Source organism: Alosa sapidissima, chromosome 16, assembly GCF_018492685.1.
Source record: "Alosa sapidissima isolate fAloSap1 chromosome 16, fAloSap1.pri, whole genome shotgun sequence".
Classification (NCBI taxonomy): Eukaryota; Metazoa; Chordata; class Actinopteri; order Clupeiformes; family Clupeidae; genus Alosa; species Alosa sapidissima.
The window spans coordinates 29,872,685-29,891,888 of NC_055972.1; the positions used below are offsets into that span (position 1 = coordinate 29,872,685).

The 19,204-nt window shown below is 42.6% G+C and overlaps 1 protein-coding gene across 5 annotated transcripts in view; it reads right to left on the reverse strand.

Moving 5' to 3' along the window:
- Positions 1-19,204, reverse strand: part of LOC121685533 (cGMP-dependent protein kinase 1) — an 83,842-nt gene that overhangs the window by 7,559 nt on the left and 57,079 nt on the right. For 3 of the 5 annotated variants that reach the window (XM_042066118.1, XM_042066117.1, XM_042066119.1), the window contains 5 exons: positions 17,233-17,298; positions 14,225-14,299; positions 6,280-6,376; positions 5,583-5,722; positions 244-333 (listed from right to left, as the gene is read on the reverse strand). In XM_042066118.1, the coding sequence (XP_041922052.1) occupies positions 244-333; positions 5,583-5,722; positions 6,280-6,376; positions 14,225-14,299; positions 17,233-17,298 (468 nt within the window). Of the gene's footprint in view, positions 1-243; positions 334-5,582; positions 5,723-6,279; positions 6,377-14,224; positions 14,300-17,232; positions 17,299-17,856; positions 17,924-19,204 lie in introns of those variants that run through there. The other 2 variants (XM_042066121.1, XM_042066122.1) reach the window with 2 other exon arrangements.

A 19,204-nucleotide genomic window follows, 5' to 3' on the forward strand; every position in this document is an offset into this window, starting at 1 on the left:
ACGGGAAAGAGATTCCTGAAGGCTCTGAAACAATACCTTACATGATTCTAATGTAACAATACAAAACAAACACTTTAAGTTTAGTGTGTATTGAAGTAAAATACAGGTCATCTGTCCCTTACAGTGGGTTCTATATATGTAAAATAACCAATTCATTTTAAATAGGAAAATTTGTGAATAAGGCTCTCATGTTATGATGTCGTTGTTTAATGATATTAGAATAGGATGTGTCTTTCTTCTCACCGATCTCTGAGAATGGTCCACAGTTCTCCTCCCAGACACGCCTCCATGAGCATGTACAGGTATTTACTATCCTTGAACGTCCTGTGCAGTCTGGAAAGAAATGGCAGATTTACAGTTAGATGTGTACACAATAACTTCCAATTATACAAGTGCTATTTCAAGAAAAAGTCCTTGTATATGGCTCTAGAGGCATTTCTTAGTAAAAGTTGGGAACAGGACTTTTTATCATAATTAACATGTGCTGAATCCAACTAGCCCTGTTCCCAAGCAGAAGAGTTTTTGACCATCTAATTAGCATAAACAAAATGGCTGCCAAAATGGCAATTTTGGGCACTTTCTTTGGATGGGCATCATTATACCATGTAAATAAATTAATATTGTTCACATCTGTGCATCTCAGAAATCTCCCGTGGGCAATAAATAAAAAGTAAAGGCTATGAAAAATCTAAAAATGCAAAAAAAAAAACTATTATTATGCTAATTAGCCTTATTATCACCTCGTGAAGCATGCTCTTGACTATGTTTACGCTCCTCTTTGGCAAAGAGCCTGGCTTCATTGGTAAACATCTTCGTGGTGGGTGGACACATGTTTGGAGTTTAAAATCATTGGAGTTCCATTGAACTAATCACGAACAACCGTTAACTAACAAGCGAGCATCATATCTTTGATTCCAAATGGGAAAGATGGCCAGCAGTCACATGTTTCATTTGATTAGATTATCTTAGATTAGATTTACCTTCATTGTCATTGTGCAGAGTACTAAAAATTGTATGTGCAGTATGTACAGTATAAAGATCAGTAGAATATTGCTATGTTTAAGTGTAATTACAGTATGTACATTTATAAATATAAATAAAATACTATGGGTGGGATAGGGCCAAAATGTTCGCCTCCTTGTTGTTCCTGTGAAGGTTGGCATCGACATGAACACCTCAACAGGTACAGGCAAGGAGGCACCTGGAGGGGGGGGGGGCATACCAGTTGCCATACCATACTGTGACACAGTTGGTGAGGATGCTCTCCTCAGCGGTAGAGGTTTAGAAGTTCACCAGGATCTGAGGAGAGAGGTTGTGTTCTTTAGTCTCCTCAGGAAGAAGAGATGCTGATGAGCCTTCTTGATCAAGGTAGAGGTGTTGAGGGTCCAAGAGAGGTCCACAGAGATGTGGACACCCAGAAACATGAACTGGTGACATACTCCACCTCAGTCCTGTTGATGAGGATGGGGCTTTGTGTGCTAGCTTTTGACTTCCAGAAGTCCACAATGAGGTCTTTGGTCCTCTTGGTGTTGAGAGCCAGGTTGTTGTCGGTGCTCCGCGATGTTAGGTGCTGGACCTCCTCCCTGCAGGCTGTCTCATCATTGTTGCTGATCAGAGCAATCACCGTAGTGTTGTCTGCAAACTTGACAATGGTGTTAGAGCCATGTACAGATATGCAGTTGTAGGTGAAGAGGGAGTAAAGGAGGGCTTAGCACACGCCGGTGTTCAGGGTGAGGGTTGAGTGGGTGAGGATATCTAATCTAACAGACTGCGGTCTGTTGGTTAGGAAGTCCAGAATCTTGTTTCAGAGGGAGGTATTGATGCCCAGTTCACTGAGTTTGGTGATCAGTTTGGAGGGGACAATGGTGTTGAATGCTGAACTGAAGTCAATGAACAGCATTCTCACATAGGTGTTGCTATTGTCAAGGAGGGACAGGGCGGAGTGAATTGCCGTAAAGATGGCATCCTCTGTGCTCCTGTTCTGGCAAATTCTCTTGAAGCACTCTATACTGCAAACAAAATCTACCTCTGGGTACAAATAAAGTAACTTGAACTTGCATTAGTTATAAAGTTATTCATCTAGCTATTAATTCACAGGACATTCAATAATTTTACTAACACAAAGGTTATGAATAAATATGGGTAACACTTTATGGTAAAGGTACTGTACATGAATTATCATGAATTCATGCATGAATTAATTCATGATTTATGCATTACTCCATTCCTTTATATCCTATGAATCATCAGGAATTTACATGAATTCATATACTCTCGTTCATGATGACCTCATGTATGAACAACACATCAACTAAAGCATTAGGTGTGATGGGTATATCAGTATGATTTATGATTTGTGGCCCCTCAACTGAAGTAGTGAATAATGACATGTGTTTAGAGAACTCCTAAGTTATGTTCAAATCAGAATTTGAGCAGTGATGACCACATTTTTGGCAGAAAAATAAATAGTCATGATCATGCTTAATACATCATAATTCATAATGATGTGCCCACCGTATCTATTACTTTAGTAATGTGTTCATGTATGTGGTCACAAATGGCAAACTATGAACTCAGTAAATTCCTGATGATTAATTAGATATTAATGAATGAAGTAATACATAAATCATGAATTAATTCATGCATGAATTCATGATAATTCATGTACCCTTACCGTAAAGTGTTACCCAAATGGGTAAAGTGAAACCGAAAAAGGCCTATGTAACTTACTCCGAGACTACATACATTACCAACCTAATTCACTTCAATTATGTAAAATGTAATGTAAATCAGGTTTTATGGCCAAGTATATTTGCATATACAAGGAATTTGGTCTCTGAATTTATCCCATCTGTGAATTAGTGAACACACAGGTCACACATTGAAGCACACATTAACCTGGAGCAATGAGCTGCTTTGCTACAGTGATGCTCGGGGAGCAGTGAGGGGTTAGGTGCTTGCTCAAGGGCACTTCAGCCGTGGATGTGGGCATGGGAGAGTATGCCCACATCCACGGCTGAAGTGCTCAACCTTTCCAGCACCCACATTTTTCCTACTGGTCGGGGATCGAACCGGCAACCCTTTGGTTTCAAGCCCGAAGCCCTAACCAGTAGGCCACAATTAAACTTTACATTTCATCACTACACATCTTTCTTGACCCTCAAAAAACACAAGTCTCATTCATCAAATACCATGTGCCTGCTCAGTTATAAAATTTTAACAATTAAATTTTTCAAAGGTTTTTTTCAGGTAATTAGCATAGGCATAATAATAGATATTTTTCTTTTTTTCACAGCCTGTATCCTTGATCTATTGGCCAAGGGAGATTTCTGTGAACAATATGAATTAATTTATATGGTATAATGACATCCGCCCAAAGAAAGTGCCCAAAATCGCCATTTTGGCAACCATTTTGTTTATGCTAATTAGATGGTGATAAACTCAAAATTCAGCTTGGGAACAGGGCTAGTTGGATTCAGCACACCTTAATTATGTTAAAAAGCCCTGTTCCCAACTTTTACTAAGAAATGCCTCTAGAAAGCACATATCTCAAAAATATCACCTGTCTAAATATATTAGCTGCAACGTGTAGAAACCGCATAGCTGTGTTGTAAACAAAATAATAATAATTTTCCTTTCAAAACATTTTATTATGACCGCCGCGCAGTGAAGAGGCGGTCATATTGGTTTAGTCAGTTTTTTTTTTTTTTTCTTTTTCGCATGTCCAAATTTCCGTCAAGGATTCCCGGGACACTGTAAGACCGGGGTACACGAAACTTGGTGGGCATGTAACCCCACATGGATAGCATGGAACCTCCTTTTTTCGTTTTGATCTGTAGCCCCCCTGCTGGACTGGACCCCCCGAAAGGAGGGTAGGGCAGACACAGTTTTCTGTGAATATCTCAAGAACCGTAGGGTTTAGGAGGACCATTTTGTTTTGTATGTTGATCTCAAAGGGCCATGTCAACCCATTCCATAACCACTCATTTCATGTATAGCACCACCTAGTTAAACACAAAAAAGTAAAAATGAGGTGTTGTAATCGCAGGTATCTGTGACCTAACATAGTCAAAACTGCACGAAATTGGAAGTGTAGGATCATTATGACACCCTCTGAATGCACGCCAAGTTTTGTGGAATTCCGTTCATGGGGGGCCATACAATAAATTAATTTATGTTACTATACACCAACTGGCCTGTAGGTGCCCGGAGACAGTTTTCTATGAATATCTCGAGAACCGTAGGGCCTAGGAGATCCACCTTTTTTTTGTATGTTGGTCTTAAGGGGGCATGTCAACCCATCCCATTACCACTTATTTCATGTATAGCGCCACCTAGTTAAAAATTAAAAAGCAAAAAATTAGGTGTTGTAATCACAATATCTCTGGCTGACATGGTCAAAACAAACTCCGAATGCATGCCAAGTTTCGTGGACTTTCGTTCATGGGGGGCCTTACAATAAAATAATTTATGTGTACATTTAGTGACCGTACACCAACAAGGATTCCCGGGACACTGAAAGACCGGGGTACACGAAACTTGGTGGGCATGTAACCCCACATGGATAGCATGGAACCATCGCTTTCGGATGGGTTTTGTAAACCCATTCCATATGCACACATGTGCATAAACAGATACACACGCACACACATACATTCACAGTAATCCTACGTATGACATACTCACACAGTAGACATATATACGCATGCATGCACATGCACACACACAGGCACATAAACAGGCAAACACACAAGCACATGCACATGCACGCACACACCCACCCACACACCCACACACACATAAACATAAACATGTACACGCACACATGCACACAATTCAAGAATTTCTCAGAATTATGAACAGGCAAGATGGGGGTGGGGTTGTATAAAATGTATATTACATGTGAAATCTATGAACTAATCATGTTTTGGTACTTGTTGTCTAGCAGATACCAGTGAGAATTGAGTGTGCATAATGCAATTCAGTGAGACAGTTAGAATCATATATGCCTTTCAGCGTGACTTATTTTTGTGGAAAACATGTGCTGGACTGGGAGGCGGGAATATTATGTACCGCTCTGCACATCTAGTGTTTATGTGCATCATCCTTACAGATGAAGAAGACATGAATAAATAGGGATCAAATAATAATAAACGTAAATGTGTTTATTGTCAAATGTTATGCTGTTATGTGACTGATGTTTATAAATATTAATTAGTTAAGATACAGAAGCATAATAACAGTCTCACTTTCTCATTAGTAGTCTACATATTCCCACATTTTCCTACGCTGTGACAGCTATTTCCACAACTATGCATAAAGCTCCCTCATGATAAATGGAAGATTACAGACTGAGGAAAACGATGTGGCGCCTCTACTTACTTCAGGGCATCTCTTAACTCAGTGCCAGAGTTCAGGCGAACGGGTGAGGATCTTGTGTTAAGCAGACTGTAATATGTCAGCTGCCACATATTTCTATCACACTGTACGCCTGTTCTGTGTCACAGAATTAAAATATTTGTTTGCAAGGTGCGAGGTCTAGGAGCGAGGAGTGTGTTGGATGTGGGGTCTGCAGTGGTCACCTGACGATGAAGTCGGAGTGAGCCTCCTGCATGATGAGCTTCTCGGAGCGGATGTGCTCCTGCTGCCGCGTGTCCACTATGTGGCGCTTCTTCAGGATCTTCATAGCAAACGTCTTGGACTCGTCACTCTTTAGCTGAACCTGGAAAATGAGAGAGAGAGAGAGAGAGAGAGAGAGAGAGAGAGAGAGAGGAGACAGAGAGAGACAGGGAGAGAGAGAAGAGACAGAGACAGAGAGAGACAGTGAGAAAAAGAGAGAGAGGGAAAGAGAGAGAGAGATTTTAATTTATTGAAACAACATCACTGCCTATTTAATGAATCAATCTTCAAACTAGAGACATGACTACCTATTTACTGAATCAATCTTCAAACCATGACATCACCAACACCATCGTATCACATGATACATGATTTCATCCAGTACAGGCATCCTATTAGATTTGCATGTTACACCCTCAGTATTACCCTCAGTATATAAGAGAACAAAAAACAGATAGATAAAGAAAGAAAGAGAGAAAGAAAGAGCACTGTGTTTACTTAGAAAGAAAGATCACTCTGTTGGTGATTAAAAAACTAAAAACTGCAGAAAAAACAGAAAACTGAGAAAAAACAGTCGTCTACTAATGTGTACATTGTATCACAGAGATCTGCAGATGACGCACCATGGAGGGCTTTCTAAGAAGTCTCTGGTTTACTTACCAGCTCCACTCGGCCGAAACCTCCGACCCCGAGCGTGTCGATGATGTTAAAGTCGGCGAGGTTGATGCTGAAGAAGAAGGCGTTCTCCACCTCGTACCTGCAGGACAACAGACGCAAGAGAGGAAAGCATTTGAGAGAGGCCGCCTTCGAGAGAGAGGAGGACACAGCCTTCTCCCGCTCCCTCTCTCTATCGTCCCCAAAGCACACTCGCATTCTCATTTTGCTCCAAATCCCGCGAGAAAAGCACACTCATCCGGATTAGCAGCCAGCTCCGATCCAAAAGGTCCTCTATGGCTACTCAAGACACACTTGATGTCCAAACTGTCTCTTCTCCTCCACTACCGGCCCATGCAGCTATTTATAGCCACTGCTACTCCTTGAGCATTGATGTAGTGGAGCCTGCAGGTTGTCACTATTAATATACGGGAGGTGTGTCTGTGTGTTTGTGTGTGTGTGTGAGTGTTTGTATCTGTGTGTGTATGTGTTTAAGTGTGTTTGTGTGTGTGCAGGCATGATTGAATGTGTGTACACGTTTCTATGTGTGTGCGTACACGCGCGTGTGTGCATGTGTGTGTGTGTGTGTGTGTGTGTGTGTGCGTGCGTGTGTGTGTAGAAACAAGAGTCCAGTCATTGGTTACTGTTTACTCAGGGCATGCTGATCTGGGTGCTTTCATCAGCAGAATGCCCCAGTGCTGTGTTGTTGACAGTACACATGAAACACGGCAGAGTTAAAGAATTCAAGGACCATGTGCCGCAACACGGAGGGGGTTTGTTTATAAAACTTGGACAACAGCTCTACTTGGGCCAATAACTCTTGCGGTCAACCGCGTTAGCCTCTTCCTCAACAAAAAGCACATCAAAGTGCCTGTGGGCATAAAACGAGCCTATTACAACGCACTGATTTGGACAGTAGTGAGGTCACAAGGATTTCTGGGAAATGTACGTGTGTGGCATGGTATTTAGAAGTGTCAAGCTTAACAACATCTTCTGATACATTGCTTACGCCTACATGTATAATAACTCTGCCCATCGAGCTCCGTTTGGATTAACCATGCTTGTGTGTGTGTATGTGTGTGTGTGTGTGTGTGTGTGTGTGTGTGTGTGTATGTGTGTGTGTGTGTGTGTGTGTGTGTGTGTGTCTGTGTGTGTGCGCGCACGTGCCTCAATATGTGTGTCTGAATAAATGTGTGTGTGTGTGTGTGTATGTGTGTGTGTGCCCGAGTGAGTGTGATCTTTCTAGGTCAGCTATGCTGTTGGATTGTGTCCTGTGGTGGGATAACCTGTCCTCGCTCGTGTAGGAGAGCTCATCAGGACAACAGCCTCTCCCGGCCAAGGCTGACCACAAACAGCACTGCTGACCAGAGGAATGAGGACGCAGGCCAGCCGCTGAGCACACACACACACACACACACACACACACACACATACACACACACACACACACACACACACACACACACACACACACACTTATACACACATATAGCATATGAGCAACAAGACCTCTCTTAACCAGGTCTCAAAGTGAATCATACACTTTCACACACACACACACACACACACACACACACACACACACACACACACACACACACACACACACACACACACATACACACACACACACACACACACAGATGTATACACACATATACTGTTTAGTGAGCAACAGGACCCCTCCCAATCATCCACTATGAATGGAAGTGAATAAGAGAGGAGTCTAGCCTCAACACAAGCTGTCTTCATACATCATGCTGTTGAGTGTGTGTGTGTGTGTGTTTTTCTAGTTTGTGTGAAGGGATCAGTATTTTTCCATGGCAAAACATAATGAAGAAATACCTCTTTCTAAGATGCGCTGAAAAAGTATGTTTTGTATACTTGATGGTTCTATAAATTAAAAAAAAAGGAAAATGCATGGATGAAGGGAAATTTCAGGGGATTTTTTAAAACTCTTATTTAAATGCCTGTGTTCTTAAAGGAACCATATGTAAGATTGTGGCCAAAACTGGTACTGCAATCACTTTCAAATTACTGTAGAGCAGTGTATCCCCATCCCCTCCCCCTCCCCCCTGACTGGCAGAGCTGGCAACCCGGATGCCGAAATACTACTGACTTTGTGATTAGTAGATAGGTGGAGGGTGGCACATCAGGCCAAAACACAACATGACAACATCAACATCAGTTGAGGGCTGCAACTTCACTTTTTAAATGACAATATCCTGACCGGACTACTGTTGTCAGTGATATAAGTATTTCAAATGAACATGATTTCTTAATGTCAAGTGACATCAGGGCCATTTTATGATGAATTGAAATACATTTCTTACATACGGTTCCTTTAAATTAAGTGTTTTGTGCTAATTTTAGCATATATTTGACATATGTTACATTTTAACTTTACTAGGGACAAATACCACAGCCTTATGTTTGTGTAGAAAACTGTAAGAGTAACAGCCGTGTCTTGTATTTTAAGTTAAGAATGTCATTAAGATGTCAACTTAAGTAGATCTCAGTCCAAACCTTTGTCAAAGTATAACTGATTTTGGCCAAGATTGCACTATCAAAAGTATACGAACCAAAACAAAGGGTTAATCATTGTTGAAATGTTAGCATACTTGAGATTTTTTTTTCAGGGTCTGTACTGTTTATGTCTGTGGTATGGTGTTATTACCCATTTACATTCCTATATCCATACCACCGGTCCACTGAAGGGGCCAGCCAAACCAGAGGGACAGCGAAATGGCCCAGCTGAACTATATGTTTTTTTTTCTTTAAAGTTGAATATGTTAAACAGCTACTCAAAGCTTGCTGACCACAGACAATTGATCCTTTAACTTACAGCATATGTTAAAGACAACACAAATGTTTATGTCGTCTTTGAATTTGTCTAAAAAATATATTATTTCTCAATGTTTAAAATTTACATTAGGCATTGTCTTTTGATAATTCCTAACACTTCCAACACAACGCCATTGGATCTCATTATAATACCCTAACACACCACTAGAGGGTAGCAGACAACAATTTTTAAAATGAATGAAAAAACCCTTTCAGGATATGGGGTACCCACTCTCTTTGAATCTGTTATAATGTAGGTTTCCAATCTTTTTCATTTTCTTTACATTGCTCAACCTCAGACAGAGAGCTTCCTGTGCTCCTAGCCAATAGCTCTCTATCCTCAGGCTACAGTCCTTCAGCCTTTGGAACTTACACTTTTTTGTATAAATTAGTTTTCTGTTTGTTAGTTTCCACCAGTTTTCTGTTCTGTTTTTTCTTCTGTTTTCAGTTTTCTAATCACCAACAGTCTCAGAGCAAAAACAATGATCTTTCTTTATCTATCCATCTCCATCTCTCTCTCTCTTTCTCGCTCTCTCTCTCTCTCTTGCCTCTCTCTCTCCTCCTCTCTGTGTTTCCTGAGTAGAATACACTATTCTCAGATCCTCATGAAATAGTCTAGGATGCTCCTTGAGACTCAGATCTCTCAACATCTAAATGTCAACTTGCTAAGAGGCTACGCCAGCTTGTACGCCACAGTGATCATAGTGATTTGTACTATACTTTACTAAAGGGTATACTGTTAGCTAAACCTGATTATTGTTTGCATTATTCCAGGAAAGCACTGAAGTGGTAATATTTAGTGCTCATTCCAGTGATATAACAACTAACCTATAACATGAAGAACACTCCAACGTAAAGCACGTATGTAGATTTGCAAGTGAAGTCCATGTCCATGTAAGTGCATACTCCCATGAGCATTTCACTGTCAAAGACCTGCTTTGACAGCATAGGCTAAAATAAGCAAGTCATTTAGCAGCCCCAGACATGGACGCAGCACAATGCCACTCCCATAGCAGCCAATCAACGTGACCCTCCTCCACCCACTGTAGTTCATGAGTCTAGAAAAAGGTGTACTACTGTGAACAAAAAATGACCATAGTTTCTATGGGCATGTTTCTTTGTGTGTATATGTGTACTGTATTGTTATGTCTGTGTGTTTATATGTGTCAGTGTGAGTGTGTGTGTGTGTGTGTGTGTGTGTGTGTGTGTGTGTGTGTGTGTGTGTGTGTGTGTGTGTGTGTGCGCGTGTTACTGAATGCATATGTGTCCTCCATCTGACAGCTCCAGAGCTCCAGGGCTGTGGGACTCCCTCCCAGTCCAGGGCCAGGGCCCTCTGATGGGCCACAGCTGCTAGGAGAGCCCCCTGCATGCTTCCCCCAGGAGTGGCCACAGCTGGGAGCATCTAATCGCTTACTTCTGATTGAGTCGAAGATGCACTGAACTGAGTATGCTCCAGTTAGCTAGCTATTACAGTGTGGCTTAAGGATGGGTGCTTGTACGTGTATGTATATACACACACACACACACACACACACACACACACACACACACACACACATACACACACACACACACAAATGTCCTAGTTTTCAGGAAACTTAATTCACTTCTTTAGAAACTTTGCCTGCCTATAAATGATTTACCTCTAACAGGCTGATTTAAAATTCTCTTTAATTCGGCCATTGTGACTGTAACTGTGAAACAGCAGATGCTTATAACAGCTGCTTTGACAGCGCGAGACAAAACAAATAAGCAAATTGCTGCTCTCTCAGACGAGGACACATCACAATGCACATCCCATAGCAGCCAATTAAAAATGAGCTTCCTCCACTGTGATTGTAATGGAGATTTGTTATTATGGTCTGGGTTCAGTTGAAGCAAAGCAGTGGGGATAGGAGGCTGTGTGTGTGTGTGTGTGTGTGCGTGTGTGTGTGTGTGTGTGCGTGTGTGTGTGTGTGTGTGCGTGTGTGTGTGTGTGTGTGTGTGTGTGTAAAGTGTAACAGAGACGTATCTTTATAACACTGACAGGAGAATGTCCCTTTGAAGTGACGAAGAGAGGAGGATGACAGATGCTGTGGATTAGCAGAGGAGAAAGAGAGGAGAGAGGGGAGAGGGGGAGGAGAGAGAGAGGAGAGAGGGGAGAGATGGAGGGGAGAGAGAGGAGAGGGAGGGAGGGAGAGAGAGAGGAGAGAAAGAGAGGAGAGAGGGGAGAGAGGGAGGAGAGAGAGAGGAGAGAGGGGAGAGAGAGAGGAGAGAGGGGAGAGAGGGAGGGAGGGAGAGAGAGAAGAGAAAGAGAGGAGAGAGGGAGGAGAGGAGAGGAGTATAAGTATATATACTCTTTTGATCCTGTGAGGGAAATGAGGAGAGAGAAGAGAGGAGAGAGGAGGGAGGGAGAGGGGAGAGGAGAGAGAGAAGAGAGAGAAGAGAGGAGGGAGGGAGAGAGGGGAAAGCAGCCTTAAAAGCTCTATTAAAAAGCCTGCTTCTGGGCAATTTCAAAAGAGGATGCCTCATCTATACTGAACACATACCGCTTTCAAACCTTCAACTTGCTCAGCAAAACGGAATACACAGCCAACTGCTCTACTGTAGATGGAGGAGAGGTTGGTCCAGTGGGACAGTACTGTCCAGAGCTCATGTCCGACTGGTGCAATATGGCCACTGTGCCTTTACCCTAAACATCAACTCTCTCCACACACACACACACACACACACACACACACACACACACACACACACACACCCTCCCTGAACCCCTAGGCTCCCCGAGGTCTCTGGTTACTCTCGCCTCTCTTGAATTTCCCCTTGGGGATCAACAAAGTATCTATCTATCTATCTATCTATCTATCTATCTATCTATCTATCTATCTATCTATCTATCTCTGCGGCCCTTCTGCTGAGCTTATAGCAGAGTTCAGTTTCTAATCACCTTACACGACCCCTGAGGAAGCGCAGCACTAACGCTCTTACTTGATGCCTTCACAAAGGACACAATGAACTTCTATGAGAAGACAGACAAGTGAGAAGACAGACTATTAGAACATACACACACACACACACACACACACACACACACACACACACACACACACACACACACACACACACACACACACACACACATACACACAGAGTGCCTTTCTCTTCACACACACAACAGAGACACAATAGACCTCCACAGGTGACAACAGACCCAGATTAGTACAGTCCTGAATAGAACCCAGACTAGCCATGGCACACAAAGGTGAAAGGTCAAAAGTGAAAGGTCAAAGGTGAAAAGTCAGGATCAGTCCCTCAGGTCACACCTATCATCACCTTCAGCTACGATGACACACAGCTGAACTGACCGTGAAGGACAAGCCCGGGGTCACACACATCACATCTGGAGATTAGAGATTAGCTCTGGCCTTGACAGGGTGCCAAGTCAAACATCAGCTGAAGCTACCACCACCACCTTCCTCAATGTCAGCTAAGCGTATCTCTCTCTCTTTCCCTCTCTCTCTCTCTCTCTCTATCCCTCTCTCTCTCTTTCTCAAGCTCACACACTGTGTCATCATCATGACTGACACCTCTCCCCAGTGGACTGTCCCCTGCTACCACTGTCTCTCCCTCTTAGGCAGGGATCACATTGGCCATCGGCAAGCGGCAGCGGCAAGTGTAACACAACGCTCAGACCATAATAAGTTCTATCTCGTTCCTATGGTAACACAAATGGTTTGCCTTAACTGACAATTGAATACGTTCGCGTTGCGCTTTGAAAGTTGAACCAAGTTCAGATAGATAGATAGATAGATAGATAGATAGATACTTTATTGATCCCCAAGGGGAAATTCAAGGTCTCAGTAGCATACAGACATCACACACAACATGCACTTACAGCAGAAATGGTAAACATAAGTATAAGTATAAACATATAACTAAACTCCACTGTACAATAGAGACAGAAGAAGATAAGAAAAACTAACTAAACTAAATACTAAATATACTATATAAATTAAATAAAAAAATCTACAGTGTGCTTGAGGGTGATTTATGACAACGTTCAGATTGTTCAACGCTAGCGTTACGCCAGTAAATGCTGCTAAGTAAAAAAAAGTTGTGATGTTGTGTGGTGATTGGTGATTGTGAAATTGCAATGTGCTGTTTGCTAATGAGATGTCACATGCCATCTTATCTGCTTGACTGGGAAAAAGAAAACACACTACGCAGGGAGTCTGAATCTCTGTGCATGTGATCTCTGTCCACTTAAATGAGATTCACCATTAACCTCAACACTAACCAGGGGAACCGAACCATATGGTGCACTCAGAAAGATGGACAGGAGGCAATGTAGGAAATGGACACACACACACACACACACTTAATTCAGAAAGGGCCCAAAGAGCTGGACCATCTGTGTATCTATATTCAAACGCACACATACAGAGTGTGTGTGTGTGTGTGTGTGTGTGTGTGTGGGGTGGGGTGGGGTGGGGTGGGGTGGGGTGTGTGAGAGAGAGAGAGAGATAGTGTGGTACTTGTCACGGCTGCACGGGCAAAGTATGGCAAGGCAAGGGAATCTTTGAAATACAAGAATCTTTATTCTGGAACACAACCCACATAGACTAATAACCGACAAGGACGGAGAGGAGACAGAGGGTTTACATACACAATAGGTAACAGGGAACAGGTGGACAATGATCAAGGTAAAACAAGAGACAGGTGGAAACCAATATTAAACTAACAGACTAATTAACAGAAAGACAGAGGACTGGACGAGACCAAGAAGACAATAACGGGGAACAGGTGTGGAAACAGAAACGGAGGGAAAACTAACAAGACAGGAAGCACCGACCAAATAAGGAGATGGGGCGGAGACAAAGACTGGTGACAGGTAGGTAAACACAAGGCACATGGGGAACAAACAAAGGAGCACATGGCTGACAGGAACTAAAACACAGGGACAGGAAGTAAACACAGGAGCACATGGCACAGGAGGTAAACAAAGGAGGGATAGAGAACACAGGATCGTTACAGTAGTAGTGTAGGTAGATTGTGCTGCATGAGAGAGATAGTGTGTGTGTGTGTGTGTGTAGTTAGATTGTGCTGTATGCCAAGTGTTGTAACTTACTTGGCCTTGGCCTCAGCATCCTCTTGCCCTTTACTGGATTCATCTGCCAGTCCCCCAATGAGGTGTTTAAAGGAGCTGCAGGAGACATTACAGGACAATCAGATATCGCCTCAGCTACAGGCATCACACAATCACACACACAAACACACACACACACACACACACACACACACACACACACACAAACACACACACCCCATAACAGTATAACATATATAGTTACAGTCACATAAGCATTGAGAAAAAGGTAAGATGTGGCTCTTCTAGAAGTTCATGTCAGGAGAGAAACAAGTGAGGAACCCTAAAACACATGTGATTCTATGGCTTCCTGTCGCTAAGGTAATGTACAGTTCAAGCATTGTTAAGACGTATAAGAGTAGAACTGTAGTAGGGAACAGTTTGAGAGCCAGAATCATTTCATTCCTTTTCGTCCACCTCATATTAATGCTCAGTGAACAGAGAGACTGGGAATGACAAGTGAATTCCTCTCATATTTTGGCAGAGCTTAAAAAAAGCTTTAATTATATTCTATTAATTTATATGAAGTTGGAGTTATAATGGTTTGACAGGTTAAGATGATGAATGACTAAATAGAATTTAGAAAGTTATTTCTAAACACACACACACACACACACACACACACACACAGACTTTGAAGAACGACGATCTTATCTGGCAATAAGACACAAGACACATGTTTATAAGTCTGTTGTCTTATCTCCCTGAGCTAAACAATTCAAATGAATGTCTGTGAATAAAGGTGTTTTTGCACAGGAGGAGTTTTATGTTTGTTTATTTATTTTTAGCACACATTTACATCAATGGTGCAAGGAGGAAACGAAGTCCAAAGGGCTTGTACAAGAGTTCCACCCCTTTCAATAATTATTCAACTGTAAAAGGCTAACAAATAAACTTTTCCAAACAAAGGAGATAAAGTACAGGTACACTCAATATTAATTGAAAACTGAAACTGAAAAATCAGGAGACAAAATACAAAAGTAGTCAAATGTAGTTCCAGTAACGTTTTCTATATTTGCACTGCTTGGAACTGGGTCTGATTGTAGTTCTTATAACCACAGTTCCTAGTTTAGCTCTTATTTGGGGTAGGGTCTTATCCCTGCACATATAGGAACCGTAATCACTTCAGTGCATGTCGATTGGTCAAATACTGTAGACAAGGCAGTAAAGGACCATTTTGTAAAATCGATGTCAAAATCATTCAACTTCTATTTAAATTTGCTTAGTCCACTAAGTTTAAATTTGCTTGGTCTACTTAAAACAACAGCTATCAACCACCAACATTGTCCACTGAAGCACTGTTTTGTCGCTTGAGAGGGTCAAGAATATGTGAATAAGACCTCCAATTTGGCTTGGGCATTGTAGGCACGTTTACTACAGGAGAAAAACATATTTAGCGGACGAGACCATGTTTTAATGGATAAGGAGCCAGGTCGGCATGATATCCAGCTGGTACCATTGTGCCCTTGAGCAAGACACTCCAAAGAGTCTGGCCCTGCAATTAACTGATATCTGTAAGACGATTTGGACACAAGCATCAGCCAAAATAAATAAGAATAGATAGCAAGAGGCTCTTCATGATGTTTATTTTTATTGTACAATGTCCATTTCTCCCTTTTATAAATCTAAGGGGGAAAGCCAAAAACAAGTTTTTGCGCAATGTTTTGGCCCACCGCCACACTCCGTGAATGCATTACGTCACCTCAGCGTTCCAACTGGCTGTGCAAATGTAAACAGAAAAGCAGCCATAGCTGCTGTGTAGTTCTAGGGGTAGCCACACCAGTTAGTAGTTCTTATAGCTGTGTTCTTGGAACTGCTTGGTCTGAAACTGCCTCTCCAAAACTCAGCCTGGCTTCCCAGAAGAGAAATGGATCACGGCTTGGTGTTGTGTCTTGTGTGACACAGATCCTCTGTAGAATCTGAAAACCTTGTCTGGGTCCCATTAGTGTAAAGGTACAGCTATGTGTGTGTGTTCCAAAATAGCATGGTGTCTTTAATAGACCACCGCAGAGTGACTGCAGTGTGAATGTAAACACTGATACCGCTAGACTACCATGTTATTTTTATTTCACACTGTAAGGGAGGACATTACACACACACACACATCCACACACACATCCACACACACCCACAGCTGCCTCTGGAACAGCTCAATCACAAGGACACACACACAGTAAATTGATACATTCTTGCATGCACACACACACACAATGACACACACACACACACAGCACACACACACACACTCTCTCTCTCTCTCTCTCTCTCTCTCTCTCTCACACACACACACACACATAGTCAGAGTGTGGGATTACAGGAAGGACAATGTGAGAAATGACAGAGATGTGTTGGAGAGATGTTTACGACGAGGGAACAGATGACAGCTCTGCTACGCTGCTGTCTGTTAAAAAGCCTGCTTAAAATACAGCTCCCCCCCCCCCCCCCCCCGTCTGCCTTTACCCTCCCCTCCCCTCACAGCTCGTACTCTCTGGCATCCATCACACCATTAGGGTGGTCATGTCTGCCCTTTCCTCACCATAGCCATAGCTAGCCTGCGGCAGAAATGGCAGCGACACTCAGCCCTGGCCAGTTATCCCATTACAGGCTATCAATCAATCAAGTCAGAGATAAACCCTATTCACCAATCAGCTGCCTCCAGGGATTGAGTGCTGTCTAAGTGTGTGGCAAATGTGTCTGTTATTGTTGTCAGTGATGTAATGGTTGGACCATATGGCTCTAGTTCTTAAGTATGGAGGATATAAGATCATAAGGGACCCAGATCATTTCAGACCTCAAGAGAATAGCTCTCTTGTTTACACACACACACACACACACACACACACACAAACACAGACACTAGCACACACACACACACACACACACACACACACACATAGAGAAAAACTCATGCACACACAAATATAATCACACACAAACACAATGTTGCAGAGCATTAATTTATACCATAGAGACAAATCAGTGGTACTTACTCTCTGTCGATAACCAGACAAGTAACTGCTTCGGCTGCAATGACATTAGCCGTCCTGATGTCTTCTCTGCAGAAGGACAAAACATACAATCATTAAGCGTACTGTTAACTGAAAACTGAAAATATAACCTGTACTCAAATACAATTATTCAATACTCAATATCCATAAACATATTGATAAGACAGATATCAAGCACATTACTCATATGTATACACACAAGATTAATTAAAATGATTATACCAATTTAGAAATCAGCATCTGAATTCTCGCAAATACTTAAAGAATAACGGTTCATATTTCAAACTGCCCCGATAGCTTACATGTACCACTATCCACATTAACACCAACCAAGGACGTCCTTCCCAGTGGGAATCATACTAAATCAGAAAATATTAATGTCACACAGCTAAAAGTTGACCCACATCAATGGAGTCAATGGAAACCAAAACAAGACACAAATACGCTACACTCTATTCACGCTATAAATGTCAAATTGAAGGAGGACAGTCATAATGAGCTACTTTGAGCCATGCTCAAAAAGTCCAGTGCTAACCTAAAGTAAACGCAGGAACAAACCATTACAAATGGCATGATCATAATCTTCACAAAAGCATAGTGGGTTACTCTGACTGATGCTCTCGGACTTCACCGTCGTCCTCGCTGAGATCCGAGGACGAGTCACCCCAGTTGCAGTCCGAATCCGAGTCCCACGCTTCCGAGTCCATCGCATTTGATTCCAACATTCACACATTCACACACACTTCCACACACTCACACATGCACACGTCTCCCTATTCAACGGTCCCTTTCTGGCGAGTGTTGATTATCAAGTAGTCCTGTTACTCTGATGTCATGAAACGTGTACGTGTGGGTAGTGTGGCTGTGAAGGACTGAATGACATTAAAGGACACCACACACCTCCAATCACACATATAAAACTGGGCTGTCCCAGACCTCCACACACACACACACACACACGCAATGTTCCACAGTTGTGTGACCAATCCAGATATAACACACTATCATGGAGGGTTGGGCATCTGTCCAGCAAGCACACACACACACACACACACACACACACACACACACACACACACATGCACACACACACACACACACACACACACACACATAGACTAATTGAGGATGGATGTAAGATGGGTGAAGGTGAGAATTCTGTCTGAGGAAAGTCATGAAGAGAAGAGGAGAATAGAAGAGGAGGAGAAGAGAAGAGAAGAGAAGAAAAGAGAAGAGGGGGGAAGAGAGGAGAAGAGAAGAGAGGAGAAGAGAAGAGAGGGGAAGAGAAGAGAAGAGAAGAGAGAAGAGAAGAGAGGGGAAGAGAGGAGGAGAGGGGGGAAGAGGAGAGAAGAGAAGAGAAGAGAAGACAGGAGAGGAGAAGAGAAGAGAAGAGAAGAGAGGGGAAGAGAGGAGAAGAGAAGAGAAGAGAATGGAAGAGAGGAGGAGAGGGGGGAAGAGAAGAGAGGAGTGAGCAGAAGAAGTAGGTATTAGTAGACTGGTTCTGTGAGTGTTAATGTGTGATGTATGAGTTACTGTGTCTTTGTGTGTGTGTGTGTCTGTGTGTGTGTGTGTGTGTGATCAAGAGGATTTATAAGCAGTATTAAGGGACAACATGCTTCTCTCCTTTCACATGTCATCGCATTGCATCGGAAGAAAAACAAACACAAGTCACACCTGCTCTTTCACACACGCGCACACACACACACACACGCACACATGCAAGCGCACGCACGCGCACACACACACACACACACGCACACAAGCACCCACACACACACACCCAGACACAGACACACACACACACACACACACACACACACACACACACACACACACACACACACACACACACACACACGGACACACACTTTATCGTCACACCTTGCCTGGGTAAGGGGCATTCTTTCCTGTCATTGTTGGGGCAGCTACAATGAAGAGGATAAACAGAGACCTT